The sequence below is a fragment of the Gracilinanus agilis genome, chromosome 3, assembly GCF_016433145.1.
Source record: "Gracilinanus agilis isolate LMUSP501 chromosome 3, AgileGrace, whole genome shotgun sequence".
NCBI classification, from domain to species: Eukaryota; Metazoa; Chordata; class Mammalia; order Didelphimorphia; family Didelphidae; genus Gracilinanus; species Gracilinanus agilis.
In genome coordinates this window covers 342,404,641-342,424,709 of record NC_058132.1, presented here as the reverse complement: position 1 = coordinate 342,424,709, position 20,069 = coordinate 342,404,641, and the positions used below count along the sequence as shown (strand labels likewise).

General features: G+C 35.7%; 1 protein-coding gene across 2 annotated transcripts in view; it reads left to right on the top strand.

Moving 5' to 3' along the window:
• Nucleotides 1-12,558, top strand: part of FAM162A (family with sequence similarity 162 member A) — a 42,782-nt gene extending 30,224 nt beyond the window's left edge. For both annotated transcript variants that reach the window (XM_044670055.1, XM_044670054.1), the window contains 3 exons: nucleotides 1,134-1,242; nucleotides 7,730-7,838; nucleotides 12,287-12,558. In XM_044670055.1, the coding sequence (XP_044525990.1) occupies nucleotides 1,134-1,242; nucleotides 7,730-7,838; nucleotides 12,287-12,385 (317 nt within the window). In that variant the 3' untranslated portion in view covers nucleotides 12,386-12,558. The remainder of the gene's footprint in view (nucleotides 1-1,133; nucleotides 1,243-7,729; nucleotides 7,839-12,286) is intronic.
• The last annotated feature ends 7,511 nt before the right edge of the window (nucleotides 12,559-20,069 follow it).

Sequence of the window (20,069 nt, the reverse complement as noted above, 5' to 3'; positions counted from 1 at the left end):
AATTATATAAAGGGAAATATTCTCAACACAAATGAGCTAACTTAAAAGCTTTTTTAATCACCATAAATGATTTGAGCTGATGTTAAAGATTGATAGATTTCAGTAACCCACAAGGGTGCTAGAACCACAGTAAGTTATTATAGGGACTGCTTTTCGCTTTTTGTGGTTAATTCCTCAAAGGAGAATTCCTTTCCACAAAATGTTCCTTAGTCCTCTGTCAGAGAGAAAACTTAGGGCTGGAACTATCAGTGAATCTGATCTAATTAGTCATTCTCTGAAGCTGCAGTGGTGTCCTTTCAGATAATTCTTGTGATAGGCTAATATTAAAATTCTCCATGCGATAGGTAAATTTTTATTAGATTCTGGCAAGAGTTTTATTTGTTAAATGAGAATTGTGACTATGTTATGCTCTTTTTGCATTTATTGTTTGATTCTGGAAAGGTCTGCTTTTGTTTGTCCTCATTAAGATAGATAATCATTTGGTACTTCTTGATGTACTTATATATCTTTATGTAGTATTAAATGTTATCTGTCTGTATTTAGTCCCCCACTAGAAAATAAACTCCGTCTTACTTAACTTTGTATCTCTTTAGCTGAATTAATTTTGTTGAAGAAGTGACAATTTTTCTGTTCCACTTTTTTGACAAAATCCATGGATAACAAAATCAACAAATTTATTAGATACTTGCCAAGTATAAAGTATTACATCAGGTGTTAAGGTGAATGTAGAGAAATGGTAATACACTGACCCTATCCTTGAGGAGTTTGCAGTCTAGTTGGGAAGATAACACATTAACACATGAAAAATTAAATAGCCATCCAAGTTTCTATAGCTCTCTAATTCTGAGCTCCCAAGTCTAACCTGAGGTTTATTGGTCATGGTCTTGAACTTCTGTTGTTGCTCTCCTTCTGACACTCTCTCCCCCATTTTTATAATGTAGACATTTTGTTTGGTTTTGTTTCATTGAGAATTAAGAAGGAAATTATTTCTAAGGAAATTCTTCTCAACCAAAGGTTAGCTCTGGATAAACTAAGCACAGCTAATATTGTTTGAGCATTTATCTGTCACTGTCTTACTAAATTAGAATGCCTTAAACTTGAGTAATGTGATATTTCTAACTTATTTTCCACAGATATTTATAAAACTAGAGTGCCATTACATAAGCCCACTCCCTGGGAAAAGAAGATAATGGTCTGGTCAGGCCGTTTCAAAAAAGAAGATGAAATTCCAGAGACAATCTCGTGAGTGTTGAACCCAGAATTGTAAGGTGGTACATAAAACTCCCAGCTCCCAGCTCTCCAACAAGGGCTCCTTCTCATATATTGTACAAATTATCCTCCCCATCAGATATTTGCCTATCTGCTAATGTTAGTACAAGGGGACTAAAAAGCACAGCTCCCCTGGCCTGTGGAAAACAATCTAAATGTTCTGAGGCAAAAGCTTCTATAACTAGATGCCTGATGGGTCCTGGAAGGGCAATCTGATGGTAGAAACGAGAGCCTAGTATTTATCTCCCTTTCTTCTGTAAGCCTTCTCTCTCTCCTTCCCAACTTCCTGTCCCCCCAATCTCTTGTACTCCTTCATAGTGAGTCCTTATAGTAACAATTCTCATTTATTTAGGGCTTTATGGTTCACATAACATTTCTCACAACCACCTTGTGAGACAGAGTGCAAATATTATTTACTCCATTTTACATGTGAGGGAATGAAGGTTCAGTGAAATTATGATACACTATCAGTTCAGTTACTTTAGTTTGCCAAAAGTTAATTAGCAAAGACATGGATGAGTAGAGTTTTTTGATTTAGCAGAAAGACTCCTGGGAGTGAGAAGCCCCTAGTTCTAGCCACCTTATGCCAACTCATTTGATGTATAATTTCATATAAGTCTCCTTCAGGTCCAAAAAGGTATTTTTTTCATTTTTAAAACAATCAGACCTTTCATGTATATTCACTTTATAGTTTTCAATATTTTCACATCTTATATGACTCTAACAACCCTGAGGTAGATAAAATAAGTATTATTTTCACTTTATATACAATAAAACAGGCTCACAGAGCTTAACTGACTAGCATTCTAGTCAGATGGAATAGTTTTTTGGTTGAGCTGAGACTTGAACCTGGGATTTCAGACTTGGCAAGATAAAGGCTTTTTCTGTCCTACTACCTTTAATCAGAACTATAGAAATGGAAGGGAACTTTGAGATCATCTATTTCATTTTAAACATGAAGAAACTTCTCTGAACACATGGTTGATTGTTATGTTGTTCTCCACCCCTATCCCCCATCCTCAGTATTGCTATACTCATACAAATTGTTTTCCTGGTTCTGCTCACTTGACTGCATCGTTTCATAGTGTTATGGATTATTCTAAGTTGTTTACTTGTTTCTTATGGTACTAGAATATCCCATTATATTCATATACCATAATTTGTTCAGCCATTCCCCAGCTGAGAAGCAATCAAAGGAACTCCTCTTAGATTCAGGTTCTTTGCTCTTCTTTCCTGCTTTTTTGATCTGTAGTAGAAGTCAGCAAAAGAACTCAGGCTACCCAGAGTGAGATTCTAGTAGAGATGAAGACAGCACTCAGAAGCGTAGCAAGGAGAAGAGCTCTGGCATGAAGCCATTAATTCAGGAACTAACGGAGAAATGAGCAAATCAAAGAAAAAAACATGGATCAATATTTTTTTTGTACATTTATAGAAAAACTCCAAAAGAAGAACAGCTCTACAATTGCAGGTAGATATTCAAAAGAAAATTTGTGCAGTTGAAGAATGAAAGAAGTCACTGTGGTTTTTAACTGGATTCAGTCCAGTGCATATTAAGTTTGTTGTCTATGTGGGAGCTGGGCAGCCAGCCTCCATTCAGGCAGCTCTCCTGGCTAGGAATCATGAGATGCTTTTTAATTTTCATGAAGCCTAGCACAATTCTGAGCAGGTAGTGGGCGGGCATTTACTAAATACTTATTGATTTGCAATCTCCTTTTTATAAAACAATGGAACTATATTTTTTAGGATATGGCTAAACAAACTGAGATACATAAATATAGTGGAATATTTTTGCACTATAAGAAACAAATATGAAGGATTCATAGAAACATAGGAATCTTTTTCAACTAATGAAAAAACTAAAGTAAGCAAAATTAGAGAAAAAGTAAACATGACAAGAGTATAAATTGTAGGGAGGGGTATATAGTGAAACAGAACTGTATAATTGTGTTGATTGAGCTTGATCCCAGAGAAGAGCTGAGAAAATGCATCTCCCACTTTCTTTCACTGGAAATGTGGGTAACTGTTGCATATGGATTCAGACTGGGTCAATGTGTTACTTTTTTTTTTTTAAATCTAGCACAAAGGAAGGCTTACTGGGCTGTGATGTAAGGATGGTAGAGGGTGGGGATATACTTGGAAATAAATGTGATGTAAAAATAAAACCATCACTAAAACAAACAGGAGCACTAAATTGAATTCTGTGGTATCTGATTTTTTTTTTAAAACCCTTACCTTCCATCTTAGCATCAATACTGTGAATTGGTTCCAAGACAGAGGAGTGGAAAGGGCTAGGCAATAGGGGTTAAGTGACTTGCCCAGGGTCACACAGCTAGGAAGTGTCTGAGGCCAGATTTTAATACAGGACTTCCCATTTCTAGGCCTTTCAGTCCACTAAGACACCTAGCTGCCCCCCAGTATCATATTTGTAAAAACTTTTTTTAGGTCTTTGACCCCGACCCCCAGAGTAGTTTAGTGAAATCTATGGACCCCTTCTCTGAGTAATGTTTTTTTTAATGCATAAAATGTTTAGATTACAGAAGAAACCAAAGGTTCATGAAAATAAAGATGTATTATTTTTTCCCATCCAAGTTAACAGACCCTCTGGAAATCTGTCCACAGATCCATTGATGAGCCATGGTTAAGAACCCTTAGTCTGAATTATTTAGAAAGCCCCTTTCACTTCTAAATCCTATAATCCTATTATTCATTCATAAATAGAATGGACTTAGCCTTTGGGGTTTCCTAATGTCCTTTGCTCAGATTGCAACATTCTCTGAGATTGTATATTTTAAGCATATCCTTTATCTGGGTAGATGCTAAGTGCAGCCATATACAATATCAGAATTGTCCTGTTTGACCAGCAAAAATTCTAAGTATCTCTTTGACATTCCCTAGTCCTTCTTTCAAGTGGCCAGGTCATGTGCCAGAACTTGTTTCCCTACATAATTTTTTTAGCTCCTCTTTCCAGGATGGGCAGTTAACTGGCCTCTGCTGCATGCTGATACCAAACTGTGTGTCCCCTGTGATAAATAAAACACTGCTTTGTGCCAAAACATTAATGTATCTATCACTTTGAATCCCATTGTTTATTTCTCAAATGTGATAGAAGAAAATAAAATGTTTTTTCTCCACTAGAATATATTTTCTGACAAACAAGTACTAGAAAACCTATCCATTCTCAAAGCTCCTAATTCTGGTTTCTTAAATAAAGAGGCCTCAGCATTACAAAAATATCTTAACAGTATCTGAAATTCTCACTTAGACAAGTTGGCATTTTCCAAACTTGGGAACAACTGTTCTTTCTCTAGGCTCTCATCCCAGTTTGCTTGGTAAAAAGAAAAGTTAATGTAATAACTGTCAGGAGCTTCTTCCTCCTTTAAAAAAAAAAAGTAGTCTTTTTATTAAACTTTAAAAAGTATTATTGTATTCCAAAGTCTCTCTCCAGCCCCTTCCCCATCCACTGAGAAGGCAAGCTATACATTATGCCCATGGAATCATGTAAGATGTTTCCATATTAGCCATATTGGCATTAAAATAAAAAGCAGGAAAAATAAGGAAAGTGAGAAAATTATGCTTGAATTTGCATTGAGTTTATCAGTTCTCTGTTTGGAAGTGGATAGTTTTTTTCATCATGAGTCCTTCCAAATTTCCTTGAAAGTAAAATTATTACAGATCATTGTACTGATCAGAGTAGCTACATCTTTCACAATTGGTCATCATTATTATAGTGCTGTTATGACATCCAAGTGATATCTTGGTTCTACTCATTTCACTTTGCATTTGTTCATTGTCTTTCCAAGTTTTTCTGAAACCATTCTCTTTCTTATAGTATAACAGGGTTCCATGTCAACGATATACCACAAATTGTTCAGCCATTCCCCGATTCATAAACATCCCTTCAGTTCCCAATTCTTCGCCACCACAGAAAGCTACGATACTTTTGCACATATAAATCCTTTTGCTTTTATCTCTAGGATATAGATCTAGTAGAGGTATTGGTAGGTCAGAGAGTATGCACAGTTCTATGCCCTTAGGCTATAGTTCCATATTGCTTTTTCAGAATGGTTGGACTAGTTCACTACTCTAACAGCATTTCATTAAAGTACATACTTTCCTCACATCCTTTTCAGCATTTGTCATTCCTGATAGATGTGAGGTAGTACCTCAGAGTTGTTTTACTTTGCATTTTTCTAATTGTGATTTCAATAATTTTTTGACATGACTGATTTCTTCTTCAAACCAACCATTTTTATCAGTTGGGGAATGGCTCTTAATTTCATAAATTTGTCTCAGTCCACCATGTATTTGAGAAATGAAGCCTTTGTCAGAGAAACTTGTAAAAATTTTTGATATTACTTCATTGTGGTATCTTTTAACAAAATATAATTTACCCAATTATCTCCTTTAATTCAGTCTGTTGGCCTACTAACTTCTTAGAGAGGTTGCCTTTGTTTTGTCTGAGATAATGATTGCTACTCTTGCCTTTTTGACTTTCATGTGAAGCATAATAGATTTTGCTCCAGCCCTTTAACTTGGTGTGTTCCTGTTTCAACTGTGTCTCTTATACACAACATATTGTTAGATTCTGGTTTCAAATTCATTTTGCTATCTATTCCCATTTTTTGGTATGTTTATCACCTTCACAATAATGATAACTACATTTACCTTCATCCTGGTTTTGTCATTGTTGCTGTTTATCCTTTTCTTTAACCATCTTATAAACACTTGTCATTTGGGATTGATCAGTGGAGATGATAACCAGGTTTCACTGGACAAAACCACTTGTCCAGGTTTAGTGGGAAGAAGACCTGGGCTTCAGTCTTGGCCCCAACTCTTACCAGCTAAGTCACTATCATCACTTATCCTCATTAAATCTCACCTTCCTCTTCTATAAAATGTAGATGATACCATACCACTTACCTTACAGAGAGGTTGTAGGATCAAATGAGATAATCTATGTAAAGAGATATGTAAATCTAAGTGTTTTCTTTTAGATTCTGAGATCATACTGTATTGGTGTTTTGTATTATTTGTTGAAATATCCTACTTTTCTGTAAGGGTTCTTTAAATTGTTAAGACATTAGAAGTTGGGTCTCTTGGAAAGTACAAAAGAAGACTAAATAAATTCTTGCTCAAACCCACTGCTAACTTACCCAAGATTATATAAATTCTTTACTATTCCTAATTTCCCTACCTACAAAATGAGAATAAGCCTATCCTCATTTCCATAATTATACTTTGATATTTCTGTTAACAGCCAAAATATCGTGGTATAGAACTGGTTGGAAACTACCCTTGGCCCCAGTGGGTCTTGGGTAGAGGCTGCTTATGTGTCTGCTGACAGATAACTGGCCACAGACGTGCCCTTCTGCATAATTCTGGGATCCCTGGATACAAATCTCTATGTAGGCAGATACTAGAACATATGTCACCTTGGGAAAATATACTATGGACCAAAGAGGTTTCTGTTTGTCTTGCTATTGATATTTCTATATAAACACTATTTGTCCCGTTTACCCTTGAAACTGGAAAATGAATAGAAGCTTTTGAATCTTTTCCTCCTTTTTGGAACTCCTTTAAAGCAGATTATAAATGTATCTCACCTTTTTTTATGTCCCCCACAACATTAGGGATGCCACTTTGTGGAAGAGAAGAGCTAGGAAAAACAATAGCTGCCTTTAGATGTTTGAGAAGGGATGGCACATGAATAAGGAAATAGTTATTCTGCAAGATATATTCCACCATGAGTTGAAACCATAGGAAAGATGTTTTTCAATTCAATAAGAACTTTCTAGCTTTAAGAGCAGCCCAGAAATGGAATGGGCTACTTTATGAAGTAGTAAATATCCTACTATTGGAGAGACTGAGAAACTACTTACCAGAGGTGTGATACGGGTGATTTGTATATTAGACAGGGGATTAGGTTATATGCCCCCAAGATCTTTCCCTAACCTAGATGCCATGATTATTCTGCTTTCAGTCAGAACATTCATTTGTGTTGAAACATCAACTATTAGTTATATGGAGGTAGACTTTAAAAAGTAAGGCAGTATAGTGATGGAGCAGATGCTGGCTATAAAGTCACTTAAGGACTTGGTTTCATTCAGTTCCTTTTACTTCACATGTGATTTTTGGCACTTTGAGTCACCTCTGGATCTGTTTCTTCAGTAAAATAAAAGAGTTTAAGGTCTCTTCTAGCTCTAAATCTATTCTCCTGTGACCTCAGTATAAGAAACAATTTTATGATAGCTATCCAAATATGGAATAGGATACTTTGTGAGGCAATAAGTTCTTTTATTGGAGTTATTCAGGTAGAGGCCGGAGGGCCGCCTCAGGGATGCTGTAGAAAATACTTATGTTTTAAGCAAGAGTTTGGGTTTATGGTCCCTTTTAGCATTGTTTTTTCTAGAATTCTTTGGGATAAAATGGCCTGACGTATTGCCTGGTCTTATTTTGCTAGGTTTGAGATGCTTGATGCTGCCAAAAACAGGTTTCGAGTCAGGGTCAGCTACCTCATGATTGCCCTCACAATCCTGGGATGTGTGATTATGGTTATTCAGGGAAAACAGGTAAGCAAAGATTTCCCGTCTGCATTGTCTTATTTTCTGTTATGACGTGGGAAACAAATATTGACCTATCTTATAATGGCCACAGGTAAAGATGACTCAGTTTTCCTTCAGCCAAAGTTCTGACCCCCAGCAGGATTTGAACATGAGACAGGTTCAAGTGCTAGAGAGTTTATGCTGTGTTTCTTCCTCATTCCTGAATGTGCCTGCTGACATCTGGTAGTCCAGACCTCCCCAAAGATACCAAGTCATATGTATCTCCCTTCACCTAACTTTTCTTAGAGCTTTGGAAAGGATAAAGGAATAAGTTTGCAGAGAAGTAAACTGGATGATATAACTGTTTTATATACATAGCTATATAAGTGACCACAACAAAAACTAATTCAGCTTGTTCTTGTAACTCTCTTCTGCTCACCATGGCAGTGAGAAAATTGCAGTTTTATTCTTTTGGCAACATAAAGCCATGAGTTCAGCCTGCTCCTAGGATTTTATACCAGAAGCATCTTAGAGATCATCTTGGTTAGAGTTCCCCAAACTGTTCCATGTAATCTTGTTAATTCAGATGTTTTACAAGAAGATTGCTGGTAATATTTTCCCTTCTAAAAAAGCAGTTCTCAAAATATGCTCTGTGGGTTCTTGAAGGTCCTCGAAACCCTTCCAGGGGGTTCAAGAAGTCAAAACTATTTTCATTATAATATTAAGATGTTATTTGCCTACTGAAATATTTCCCCCTTTTCCAATTCCTTCATATATTTCAAACAAAATAACATTGCAACAGATTGAATGGAGAAACAGATAGAATAATTTGGCTATCTTCTACTAAACATGACCTAAACAAATTTGCAGAAGTGTATAAAGCAGTGACATTCTGCTCACTAAATTTTTTTGTTTTGGATAATATTATTTGTCAGAAAAAATATACTATTTATGTTAACTTCTGAGGGGGGTTACTAATGTTTTAAAATAAATTAGTATTCTTTTTCACTTTTAATTTCTAATACAGTAAATATCAATAGATATAACCCACATAAATAAAAGCTATTGAAGATGCTCCATAATTTTGAGTCCAAAATGTTCAAGATCCACTGCTCATTTCATATATTAACTTATGTATTTACATTTTTAAATGATTTTTCTTTATGAAACTATCTTAATCTCCTTTTTTCTCTAAATTTTCCTTTATTGGTAATTACTTTGGGAAACTCACTAGTATATTCCAATTCATTTTTCTTTGTCTTGGTGCTTTATTCTTCCAACTTAGCCTCATTTAGTAGTTAAAAGATAAATGTTTTGAAGACTTTAAAGGAGAGCTATTATTAACATTTCATCACTTAACGGAAGTAAGGACCCCAAATCCTTAGGGCTATGCTTTCAATTGAACACTTGTAATATTTTGTGTTACTTTAAGATTAAGTAAAGAGTTTTTTCTTTTTTTTTTTTATTGGTATCCCCAGTGCTTTGCATAGTGCCTGGCACATAGTAGGAGCTTTAAAAATGTTTACTATGTTGTAAAAGGTTTTCAAAAAATATGATCCTAATATCAGTCCATTAGATGTTGCATATTCCAGCATATGAAGATACATGTTAGGCTTCTTTGCCAATCAAGTTTCTCCTGTTTTCCCTGTACTCTTTTCTTTGGGGTAGAACAAGGAGCCAGAAGCCGTCTGCTCTGTATGGTTCTTTATGAATCCATTTTTTTCTAATATGCAAGAATTGATGAAAAAAATAACAGAAGAGTTGAAAAATGATAGCAAAGGCAAGTATTACTGACCTCGGCTTTCATTATCTCAGTAGAGAGACTCCAAACTTGTTTAGTTTGACCTTTTAAACAACTTAATTTCATGCAGGAAAAAGAAATAATCTAATCAACTTTAAACTCCAAACCATTTCAAACCATTTCTATACCTCCAGGTTCTTGTCTAGTCATCATTTATGTGCTTTTTTTTTTTAAACTGGTTTTTGCTGAAATAGAGTGCCAGGCTTAGATTCAAAATGGCTGATCTTAAATTCAAATCTGGCCTCAGACACTTAGTAGTTGGGTGACCTTGGGCAAGTCGCTAAACCCCGTTTGCCTCAGTTTCTTCATCTGTAAAGTGAGATGGAGAAGGAAATGGCCAATCATTAAAATATCTTTGCCAAGAAAATCCCAAATGGGGTTATAAAGAGTTAGACACAACTGAATATGACTGCACAACAAGCTTTTTATAGAGTTGTCATCAGTGTGTTTTCTTCTTTAACATAACATTTCATATACATACTTTCATGTATCCCTAAAGTCCACATGTTTGCCCTTTCGAGAAGAAATAAGTTGTTTTGTTGTGTTCAGTTGACATGGCCTTTCCCCAAGTATGATCTTATAAGGGATAGCTTTAGTTTTTTGCAATGATAAATAGCAGTGCTGAAACTATCTTGATTTGGAATGTTTCCCTATATTTTTGGTTTTCTAGTGTATTTTCCTAAAATTGCAAAGTCAAAAATCATTAGCAGTTTGGTGGTCCTTACACCAAATTGCTAGATTGCTTTCCAAAGAGACTTCAAATATTTTACAATCCTACCAAACAGTATTTAAGTGACCTTTTTATTCCCACAGTTCTGTAGTTGTTGCTGTGAGTCTTCTGAAGTAATTTTCCCTCAGCAATATTTTTAAAGACCAGGACTTTTATGTCTTCAGTAATAATAATTCTTAAATATTTTAGGAATTTATCATTTCATCCATCTGGGTATTCCTTCCACCAACAAATACTATAACCTTTCTTTAATTTTGTAGGGTTTTTGTTTTTTTTTAAAAAATTTAAAAACCCTTACCTTCTGTCTTGGAATCAACATTGTGTATTGATTGGTTCCAAGGCAGAAGAGTGGAAAGCCTAGAGAAAGGAGAGGATCAAAAGAGAGCCATTCACATGTCAAAGCTGCATTTACTTATGAGGCAAACTGTTTTCCTTTATTAGCCCCTTTTGTTCAGTTGAAAATAAGGAGACTTGAAAAGAGGCAAAGAATCTGAAATTCCCTAAAAAAAGCCTCACTTATTTTGTATACTAAATTATTCTTACTGGATTCAAGTAGTTGAGAAGAAATGGAATTATTCCTCAGGAAGGTCTTCATGCCTCTTCTTTGTATATACTATAATGTAAGATTTTACCCAAGTCTCCTCATCTTAGTGCATCGGTGCCTGGATTTGTGGGTAAACAAGACCATCTCCCCTGGACCCTACTGGAAAGGGAGGAAATGACTGTCCCAATCTAATACTCTTTAAAATGCATTGTGTCCTACACAACCAATGGAAAGAGCTGTTCCCATCCACAATACAATTTCTTTTCTCAGAAGAGGGTCCCTGTCATCTCCTACAAGGGTGCTTCCTTCTTAGGTGATCTGGACATAAACCAAAGCTGAATTACATATCCAGCAGAAATGTATTTGAGTAAAACAGGTAAAGAATAAGAAATAGTACTGTTCCCTTTGAAAAACTAGGAGAGTATATTCTCTAAAAAACAGACAGTATCCTTCAAAGGAGCAAATTTTATAATGATAGGTCCAAAGGAATCAAGAAGTTTCTCTCATCACCTTGATTAGCTTACTGAGCTTCAAGCACTTGTTGGGGGCATCTGATTAGCATTTCCATGATACCCACTGGTGGCTTATAAAGAGGACAGGGCGTGGCTTCTGATTGAGATTCCATGACTTGGGCAGTCCACAAGATGACTGGTCATCTGAGACTATTAAAGAATATCCTTTATTCCACTCCACTAGAAATGCAGAAGATACAAAGTCTGCCTTTTAGGAGAAAAACAGCTCACAAGGGAGCACTGAATTTAGGGAGGATTATATGGGTACCTGTTGGAGAGGTAAAGTTCTTTAGAATGTCAGAATGTTGTCTCAGTGGTTCCTTTCAAAGGAAACTGTTCTGAGTGCTTTGTGGGTTTTCTATATATGTGTATGGGTTTCTATGAGTTCTGTGCATGGGGGAAGAGTCTGTTCTGGCCTGTGGAAGAAAGCAGCAAGCTAGTATAGACTAGTACTGCTGTTAGCATTCCAGAGCTTCAAAGCCCCACGTACTGAAGGTCAGTGAGTGGGAGGTATCCCTCTGTATCTCTTTGCTGCTGACCCCTGGAGAATGTGAATGAGTTTGATGGCAAGATGCAGGTTAGGACCTACGTATCAACAAGAAGGAAATGGCTGGGGATGGAAGTGGGGAGATGGAAGGACTTGGGAATCATCCATTGACTTGTCAGTTGAGCAATGGGTCAAAAGAATGAAGCTGAGGAGTCAAAAAAGAACAAGAGATAGAAGAAATGAAGGAAGGTGGAAATGCTCTTTTTTGCCTGTGTGGATTAGCCACTGGCCTCAAGACTCATTTGGGAAAGTAGAAAAAATATGAAAGGGAATGGCTTGAGTTAAGTCTCCAGGTGGGACTGGTCACTGATATGAAGTCCTTCTGTTTTGTTTCCCTGTAGGCTGTCAAAAGACATGAGACCCTGACGAGTCTGAACTTAGAAAGGAAAGCTCTTTTGAGAAAGCAAGAAGAAGAGGCCATCAAGTCCAAAACTGATTAGAGTTACAGACATGAAGAGTTTAGATGGTATTTAAAACTCAGTAACAGCATTGTAGCAGGCACTTGCCCTCTCTAGCAGAGGATGTAAAGTGGGAAAATTGTGTGACAGTGTGATTTGCACCAATGCTCTTTGACTGTATTCTGTAGCAGCACCAATAAACTATCTGGACACAATGACAACTTGTCTGGTTTTTCATGACTGATCAATTTAAATCTAACATAGCTCTTGATCATTTGAAAAATCAGGACAATTGAAGTGGCATAATTAGTTCAAATATTCATCAGAGTTCTATAGGATTTTCCATTTATTTCCACACTGCTGAAATGTTTTGCTCAAGGACACAGATATTATTTTTCTTTCCCACTCCATTAAAAGATTTTATTAGTTTTTAATGAAAAATCTGTGTGGCTTCCTCTGTATTTATATGCCATTTTTATAGATACTGACCAACACAGTCAGTTCAGAAAGAGACAGATGAGGACCAGTCAAGGGTCCTGTCAAGAAAGGGATAATGAAAATATTTCACAACTCACTTAGCATTTTTTGCACAGATACGAGTTAGGCATGCAACTTAAACTTGAGACATGAGGATCCTGCGAGTTACAGAGCAGTGGAGAATAGGCTAACAGGGAAGGTAGGGCCTGAACTTGTGATGATGTAACACCAGAACTGGCAGAAATCTAGTCGTCAGTAACTAATTCCCTTTCATTATCATCCCAGAGTCTGTCAGAGACCATTGTGTACCTTAATTTTCCTGGGGTCATCACTATACAGGAGCTCTTTCTGTTACTTCCTGAGTACAGAAGATAGTGGATGGGCCCCAAGGAAAGAATGGCTAAAACCAAGTCTTCTCTCCATTGGTGAGTTGCAACTTATTCCCCACTACTCTAACTTCTAGGACCATCAAATAGCTTTGGTACACGGCACATACCAGTTCATGGGCTTAAGTTGCATGCCTAACCCTCTGAGCTGTTTCCTTATACAAAAAATAAATCAGTTGTGAAATGTTTTCAGAATTACCTTCTGGTTTAGATAAAATAAATCAGTTGTGAAATGTTTTCGGAATTACCTTCTGGTTCAGATTAATAGAATGTTTTGCACCTCATCTTTTTTATGCAGAATTTGACTTGAGGTACAATTATGTAATTAAATATAGGTATATATGGCATGTTGAACATTTTCTATTTATTCCTACATGCTTCCTGAATATTAATAGATAACCTTTCATTACTATCCTAAAACTTTTCCTCACAAATATTAAAACAAACCAGAAATTATTTTGTATTATTGTTTTAGAACTGATATTTAGTTAAGATTACACCTGATACATTTATAGCATCAGAGATGAAATGTTAATTTCCATTCAGTCCTGTTTATGTTTTTTAAGTGTAATTTGACTTTGCTTTCTTGCAGTATTAAACATGAAAGTTATTTTGCTTTTGGCACTAAAATTTTACTGGCATTAATCATATAAATACAGAATATTTCTTGATAGAAGTCTACTTTTTAAAGTTCCTGTATATTGAATATATCTTTACCTGGGAAATTACTTTCTTGAAATAAATTGATTCTTTAAAGTTCATAAGATGGTAAAACATATTAAGAATATGGGTATTATTGTTTGGTTCCATGTCTGCTACACATCACTCCCTAAAAATAAGAATAATAATAACTTGGAATCAAAGTATGTAAAGATTCTGATAACTTTATTCTGCCATTTGATGTGGCAGGCCTGAGGAAGTCCTAATAGTCCTGCCCAATAGTCCCAAGAACCCATTCTTTCCTTTTATCTCTCTTATCTCCGTCCCCAATTCCACCCATGATCTAGACCAGTGATTCCCAAAGTGGGCACCACCACCCCCTGGTGGGTGCTGCAGTGATCCGGGGTGGGGAGCGGTGATGGCCACAGGTGCATTTATCTTTCCTATTAATTGCTATTAAAATTTTAAAAAATTTAATTTCCAGGGGGCTAAGTAATATTTTTTCTGGAAAGGGGGCGGTAGGCCAAAAAAGTTTGGGAACCACTGATCTAGACTGATGTGGACTATTTGCTGCATTTTCAGAAAGTTCCTCTTATGACCAATTGCTGCTGCGTGACTTGTTTTATATATCATCATTCCCAAAGTCAAAAACCTACAGTCTCCACCTGCTGTTCAATTAAATGTTAGTTTGGCCTAGCATTCAAGTCACTCTTCTCTACCCACCTTCACTCCTGCCATCCAAATACCTCATTCCTGGCATTCTTTCCATAAACTACATTCTGTACGTCTTTTATTCACTGCACTCACCTGTTTTTCTGTATCTCACAATGTTTTCTGGACTTAAGCAATTAATAACTTACACCCATCACTGTACTAAAGTGCTAGGATTACAAAGAAATACTGTCCTCAAGGAGAGAACCTCAGGGAAGAAGTCACTGGTAGCTGAGACAGGGAGCAAGGCCCAGAAGAGGCCTCCTGCAGAAGATTATGAGTGGAGCCAAATCTTGAGAGGAACCAGAGAAACTTAATAGTTAGGAGTAAAGAATATTAATGTAGCAGGTATGTGGATTGTGTACAGGAGAGTAAAATGTAAGAAAACTGGGAAAGGCCCTGATTGTGAAGAATTTTCATTGCCTTATAGAAGACTTTTGATTCATGTGACCAACAAAATGGAGCACTAGGCACTTTTTTCAGATAGAACCTCTTAAACTTAAAAAGTAGGAATTATCTGTAAGAGATTAAAACAATCTTACCCATCTCCAGGGTCGGACAATGGCGTTGAAATCAAATAGGAATGGAGTCCATAAAGTCATTCATAAGGATCTCTGCAGGCCACATAGTGACTTACAAAACAATGTTAACATTATGTTCTCTTGTATTTAAAAAAAATTTTGTTAAATATTTACCAATTACATTTTAATTTAGTCTAAGTGCACTTGGGGATTGTTGTAGCTGCATGTTTGATGCCTCTGGTATAAGACACTAAGAAACTTAATGAGGTCACAATCTTGCGAACCATCAATAGAAGGCTAATCTCTAATACAATCTCTCAAAAACCCCTCATTTGGAAGTCAAGAACAGTTTGGAAGAAAAGCAAAAAGCAATATTAAAAGAATGTGTCGCATCAGATAGGCAAGACATTGATCTCAAAGACAGATTATTTAGCAATGATTTAAGGATTATATGTCTTCTAGGTCACATGTCAAAAATCAACATCATAATATAAGAAATAATACAAGAAAATTGTCTAGAATTTCTGAACACAAAACAAAATATCCACCCATCACCTCCAGAAAAAAAAAAGCTATTAAAAGAATATAGGATCATCAGATAGACAAAACATTGATCTCAAAGACAGACTGCTTAATAATAATTTAAGAATTATATCTCCTAGAACACACTGTCAAAAGACAAAGGGTAATAAAGTATACAATGAGGGACACAGAAAAATCCCTACCCAGGGGCAATATTTCTATAACCTCTATCATCTGCAAGAATTGGGATTTCTAAAAGTAAGATATAACAGAAAGAGGGGTTTGGCAACAAGATCTATTAGGAAATATCAAGAAACTGTCTAGAAGAGAGAACTTGAAATATGTACCCTAGGATACATATTGTTCCCTCAGAGGGCAGAGTTGGTATTTTTCCTTCCCATTTAGACTCATTTCCATGAGGAATACAGAGAATAAAAGAGGAATAAATACATAATATATATAATATGTATATATTATATATAATAAATATATAAAGGTCATAAATAAGAGAATATACCTAAAATAGTCTTTTTCGAGTAGGAAAGGGAAGAAAAATGAAGAAATTCTTTTTTTAGAAAAGGCACAGAAATTGAAGTTAAAAAACAACAAAATATTACAGAGAAGAGGAGGGATTTTACTTGATTACTTAACTGGGTAAAAACAAAATGAAAGGAAGAATTAGATAAGAAGATAAAAGGAAGGAGAGGGAAGATGAGTTAAGCAAAACTCCAAAGTTTGGGAAAAGTTAAAAAAAGAAAAAGAAAAATAGGAAAGTTGGAGTAGCTTAAGAGTGAATAGAAGAGTGGCTAGAGGAAAAGTGTTACCTTACAGTAGACTTAAGCTGAAATAACTGAAGAGATAAACTACTGAATACAGAAAAAAGAAAAGGTATTCTAAAATTTGGGGGGAAAAATACAAGCCTAATTTGTAACTTCAATGTAAATGGATTAAATACTCCAATAAAATGAAAAAACGATAGTATAGATATAAAACAACTTCACAATCTGTTGCACACGAGAAACATAAAAAATGGCATAGATAGAATAAAATTGTGGGGCTGGAACAAAATTTACAATTCATCAGATGAATCCAAAAAAAGCAGGAGTTTCGATCACATTATCAGACAAAGCAGAATCAAAAACTAACAAAAAAAAAGAAATTATATTATGCTGAAAGGAACCTATAGAGCAGTGGTTCCCAAACTTTTTTGGCCTAACGCCCCCTTTCCAGAAAAAATATTACTTAGCCCCCTGGAAATTAATTCTTAAAAAATTTTAATAGCAATTAATAGGAAAGATAAAATGTACCTGTGGCCATCACCGCTTCCCTGGATCGCTGCAGCACCCACAAGGGGGCAGCGGCGCCCACTTTGGGAATCACTGCTCTAGACAATACACTAATATGAATATCAAACATATGCTTCAGATAGCATCCAAATTAATAAAGGAAGCATTAACCTACAAGAATGCATAGTAACATAATGCGGGAGAGTAGTTTAATGTTCCTCTTACTTTTGGATAAATGACAGATAAAAAAGAAACAGACTTGGAGAAAGCACTGGGCAAACTAGAGCTAAAGGGCTTATGGCAACTAAATGGATGGCTAAAGAATACTCTATCAATGATGGGCAAACTTTTTTTTTTTTTTTTAATTTTAAACCCTTAACTTCTGTGTATTGACTTATAGGTGGAAGAGTGGTAAGGGTAGGCAATGGGGGTCAAGTGACTTGCCCAGGGTCACATAGCCGGGAAGTGTCTGAGGCCAGATTTGAACCTAGGACCTCTCGTCTCTAGGCCTGGCTCTCAATCCACTGAGCTACCCAGCTGCCCCCTAATGGGCAAACTTTTTAAAGAGGAGGCCAAAGGAAGGAAAATCCTCATCTCTGTCAGTCTGTTTCTAAGGCAGCTTTTTTGAAGTTTCATTGTATTGTATCCTACTCATTGTATTCATCAGATTAGGAATAATGTCTTGCTGGTGGATAGAACATTTCAGGGGGCAGCCATAGTCTGCTCATCACTGCTCTATGTGTATCTGTATATACATACATACATGTATATATATAGATATATATTTCTTAGCACCACATGGGACTTTTAACAAAAATTGATCATGTTTTAGTGCACAAATGAAAGAAAGTGAGGGGGCAGCTGGGTAGCTCAGTGGATTGAGAGCCAGGCCTAGAGACAGGAGGTCTGAGGTTCAACTCTGGCCTCAGATACTTCCTAGCTGTGTGACCCTGGGCAAGTCACTTGACCCCCATTGCCTAGCCCTTTCCACTCTTCTGCCTTGGAGCCAATACACAGTATTGACTCCAAGATGGAAGGTAAGGGTTTAAAAAAAAAAAAAAAAAAACAAATGAAAGAAAGTGAAAAGGAAGAAATTTTAAAGCATTTCTTTACAGATCATAACACAGTAAAAACAGTAATCAGGAAATACAAACAAAAGACAGAAATAAATGGAGACTTGGCAATTAAATCATAAATAATGAATGGATCAAAGAATAAACCACAGAATAAAAAGAACAAATCATGTGGCAGAAAATTATGATGAAACATATAATATCTTAGATGATATTATAACCCTGAAAATATTCATTCGATAGAAAAGGAAAGGATTAATGACTGTGCAATTAAAAAATTAGTACAATAAAAAATTTAAAAACATAAAAGAAGGTATTAAAAATTAAAGGACTAGATTAGCTGTAATCAAACCCCCCAAAGCCACTATGTAAATAACAAAATTAAAAGCAAGTTCTTTGAAAAGACTAATATATTTGATATACCTTTAGCAAATCTGATTTTTTAATGAAGCCCCAAAATAAAAAATTTCAAATAGTAAATGAACTAAGTGAAATCACAGCAAGCCAAACAAATTATCAGAAGCTAAAGACATTCGTCAAAATAAATGTAATCAAAGGATATAAACAACCAGTTCCTCGAAGAACCACAAGGTCTTAACCATATGAAAGAATGTTCCAAATCACTAATAATAAGAGAAATTCAAGTTTTTAAAAACTATAGTATTGCCTCAAACCCTGAAAATTGGTAAAGATGAAAATAGTCAATGTTGGAGGGATTATGAGAAAATAGGTACACTGATGGAGCTGTGCTTCTGTACAACCATTTTGGAAAGCAATAAAGATATGGAAATAAAGTGATTATAATGTCCATAGTCTTGACAAGAGACTTAATTACTGGGCTTAAACATCAAGGAGGCCATTAATTAAAAAAAAAGTCCCCATATAAAATAAAATGTTGATAGTAGCACTTTTTATAATAGCAAAGAATTGGAAACAAAAACAGATGTCTTTCAAGTGCGGAAGGGCTGAAACAAATTGTAATACATAGATGTAATGGTCTATTACTGTGGTGTAAAAAATGATGAATGTAATGAAATCAGAGAAGCATATGAAGTTCTGCATGGACTGATGCAGAATGAAGTAGAGCTAAGAAAACAATGTATATAATAACCAAAAATGTAATCAGAAATTCTACACACCCACACCTACACAAATCAAAAGTGAATTCTATAAAATTACAAAGAGTAAGTATAATGCCAAAAGAGATATGAGAAGAAAGCTGAGGACTATGAGTATAGTTACAAAAATACTGCCCATATTTTAGACTTTTTAGGTATTGATCAATTTAATTTTTTCTTTTCCTTTAATAATATTTTTATATGGGATGGCTCTCTGGGAGTAAAAGAGGAAACACAGGTAAAAAAATTGTTAATAAAACTTTTTTTTAATGCCATTTACATTTGATCCTGAAAGCAATAGGAAGCCACTAGAGTTTAAATATAAGGGTGACATGATCAAAACTCCTCTTTTTAAGAAAATCATTTTGGCAACTGAGTAGAAGACGAATTACTGTGGTGAGAGACATGAGGAAGGAAGAGCAATTAGAAAACTATTGCAATAATCCAAGAAAGGTGATGAGGTCCTGAACTAGGAGTGACTATGAGAGTGGTGATAAAGGTGGGTGCAAGATGAACCAAGCTATGCAACCTGGGTATAGGACAATGTTAATTAGTAAGAAAGCTTGGAAGAGAATATTTGGGGAAAGATAATGAATCTTGTTTTGGATATATTCTTATAGGACATCCAGTTAAAGATATACAAAAGGCAATTAAGGATGCAAGACTGGATTCCAGGAGAGAGTACAGAACTGTTTATATAGACCTAGGAATCATTTCCATTGAGATGATAATTAAACATATAGAAGCTAATGAGATCACCAAATGAGAGTCTAGAGCAGTGATTCCCAAAGTGGGCACCACCGCCCCCTGGTGGGTGCTGCGGTGATGGCCACACTTTTTTTGTATTACATTCTATTCCGAGTTCAATAAATAGTTTCATAATTTCCAGGGGTCGCTAAGTAATATTTTTTTTCTGGAAAGGGGGCGGTAGGCCAAAAAAGTTTGGGAACCACTGATCTAGAGAGAAAAGGA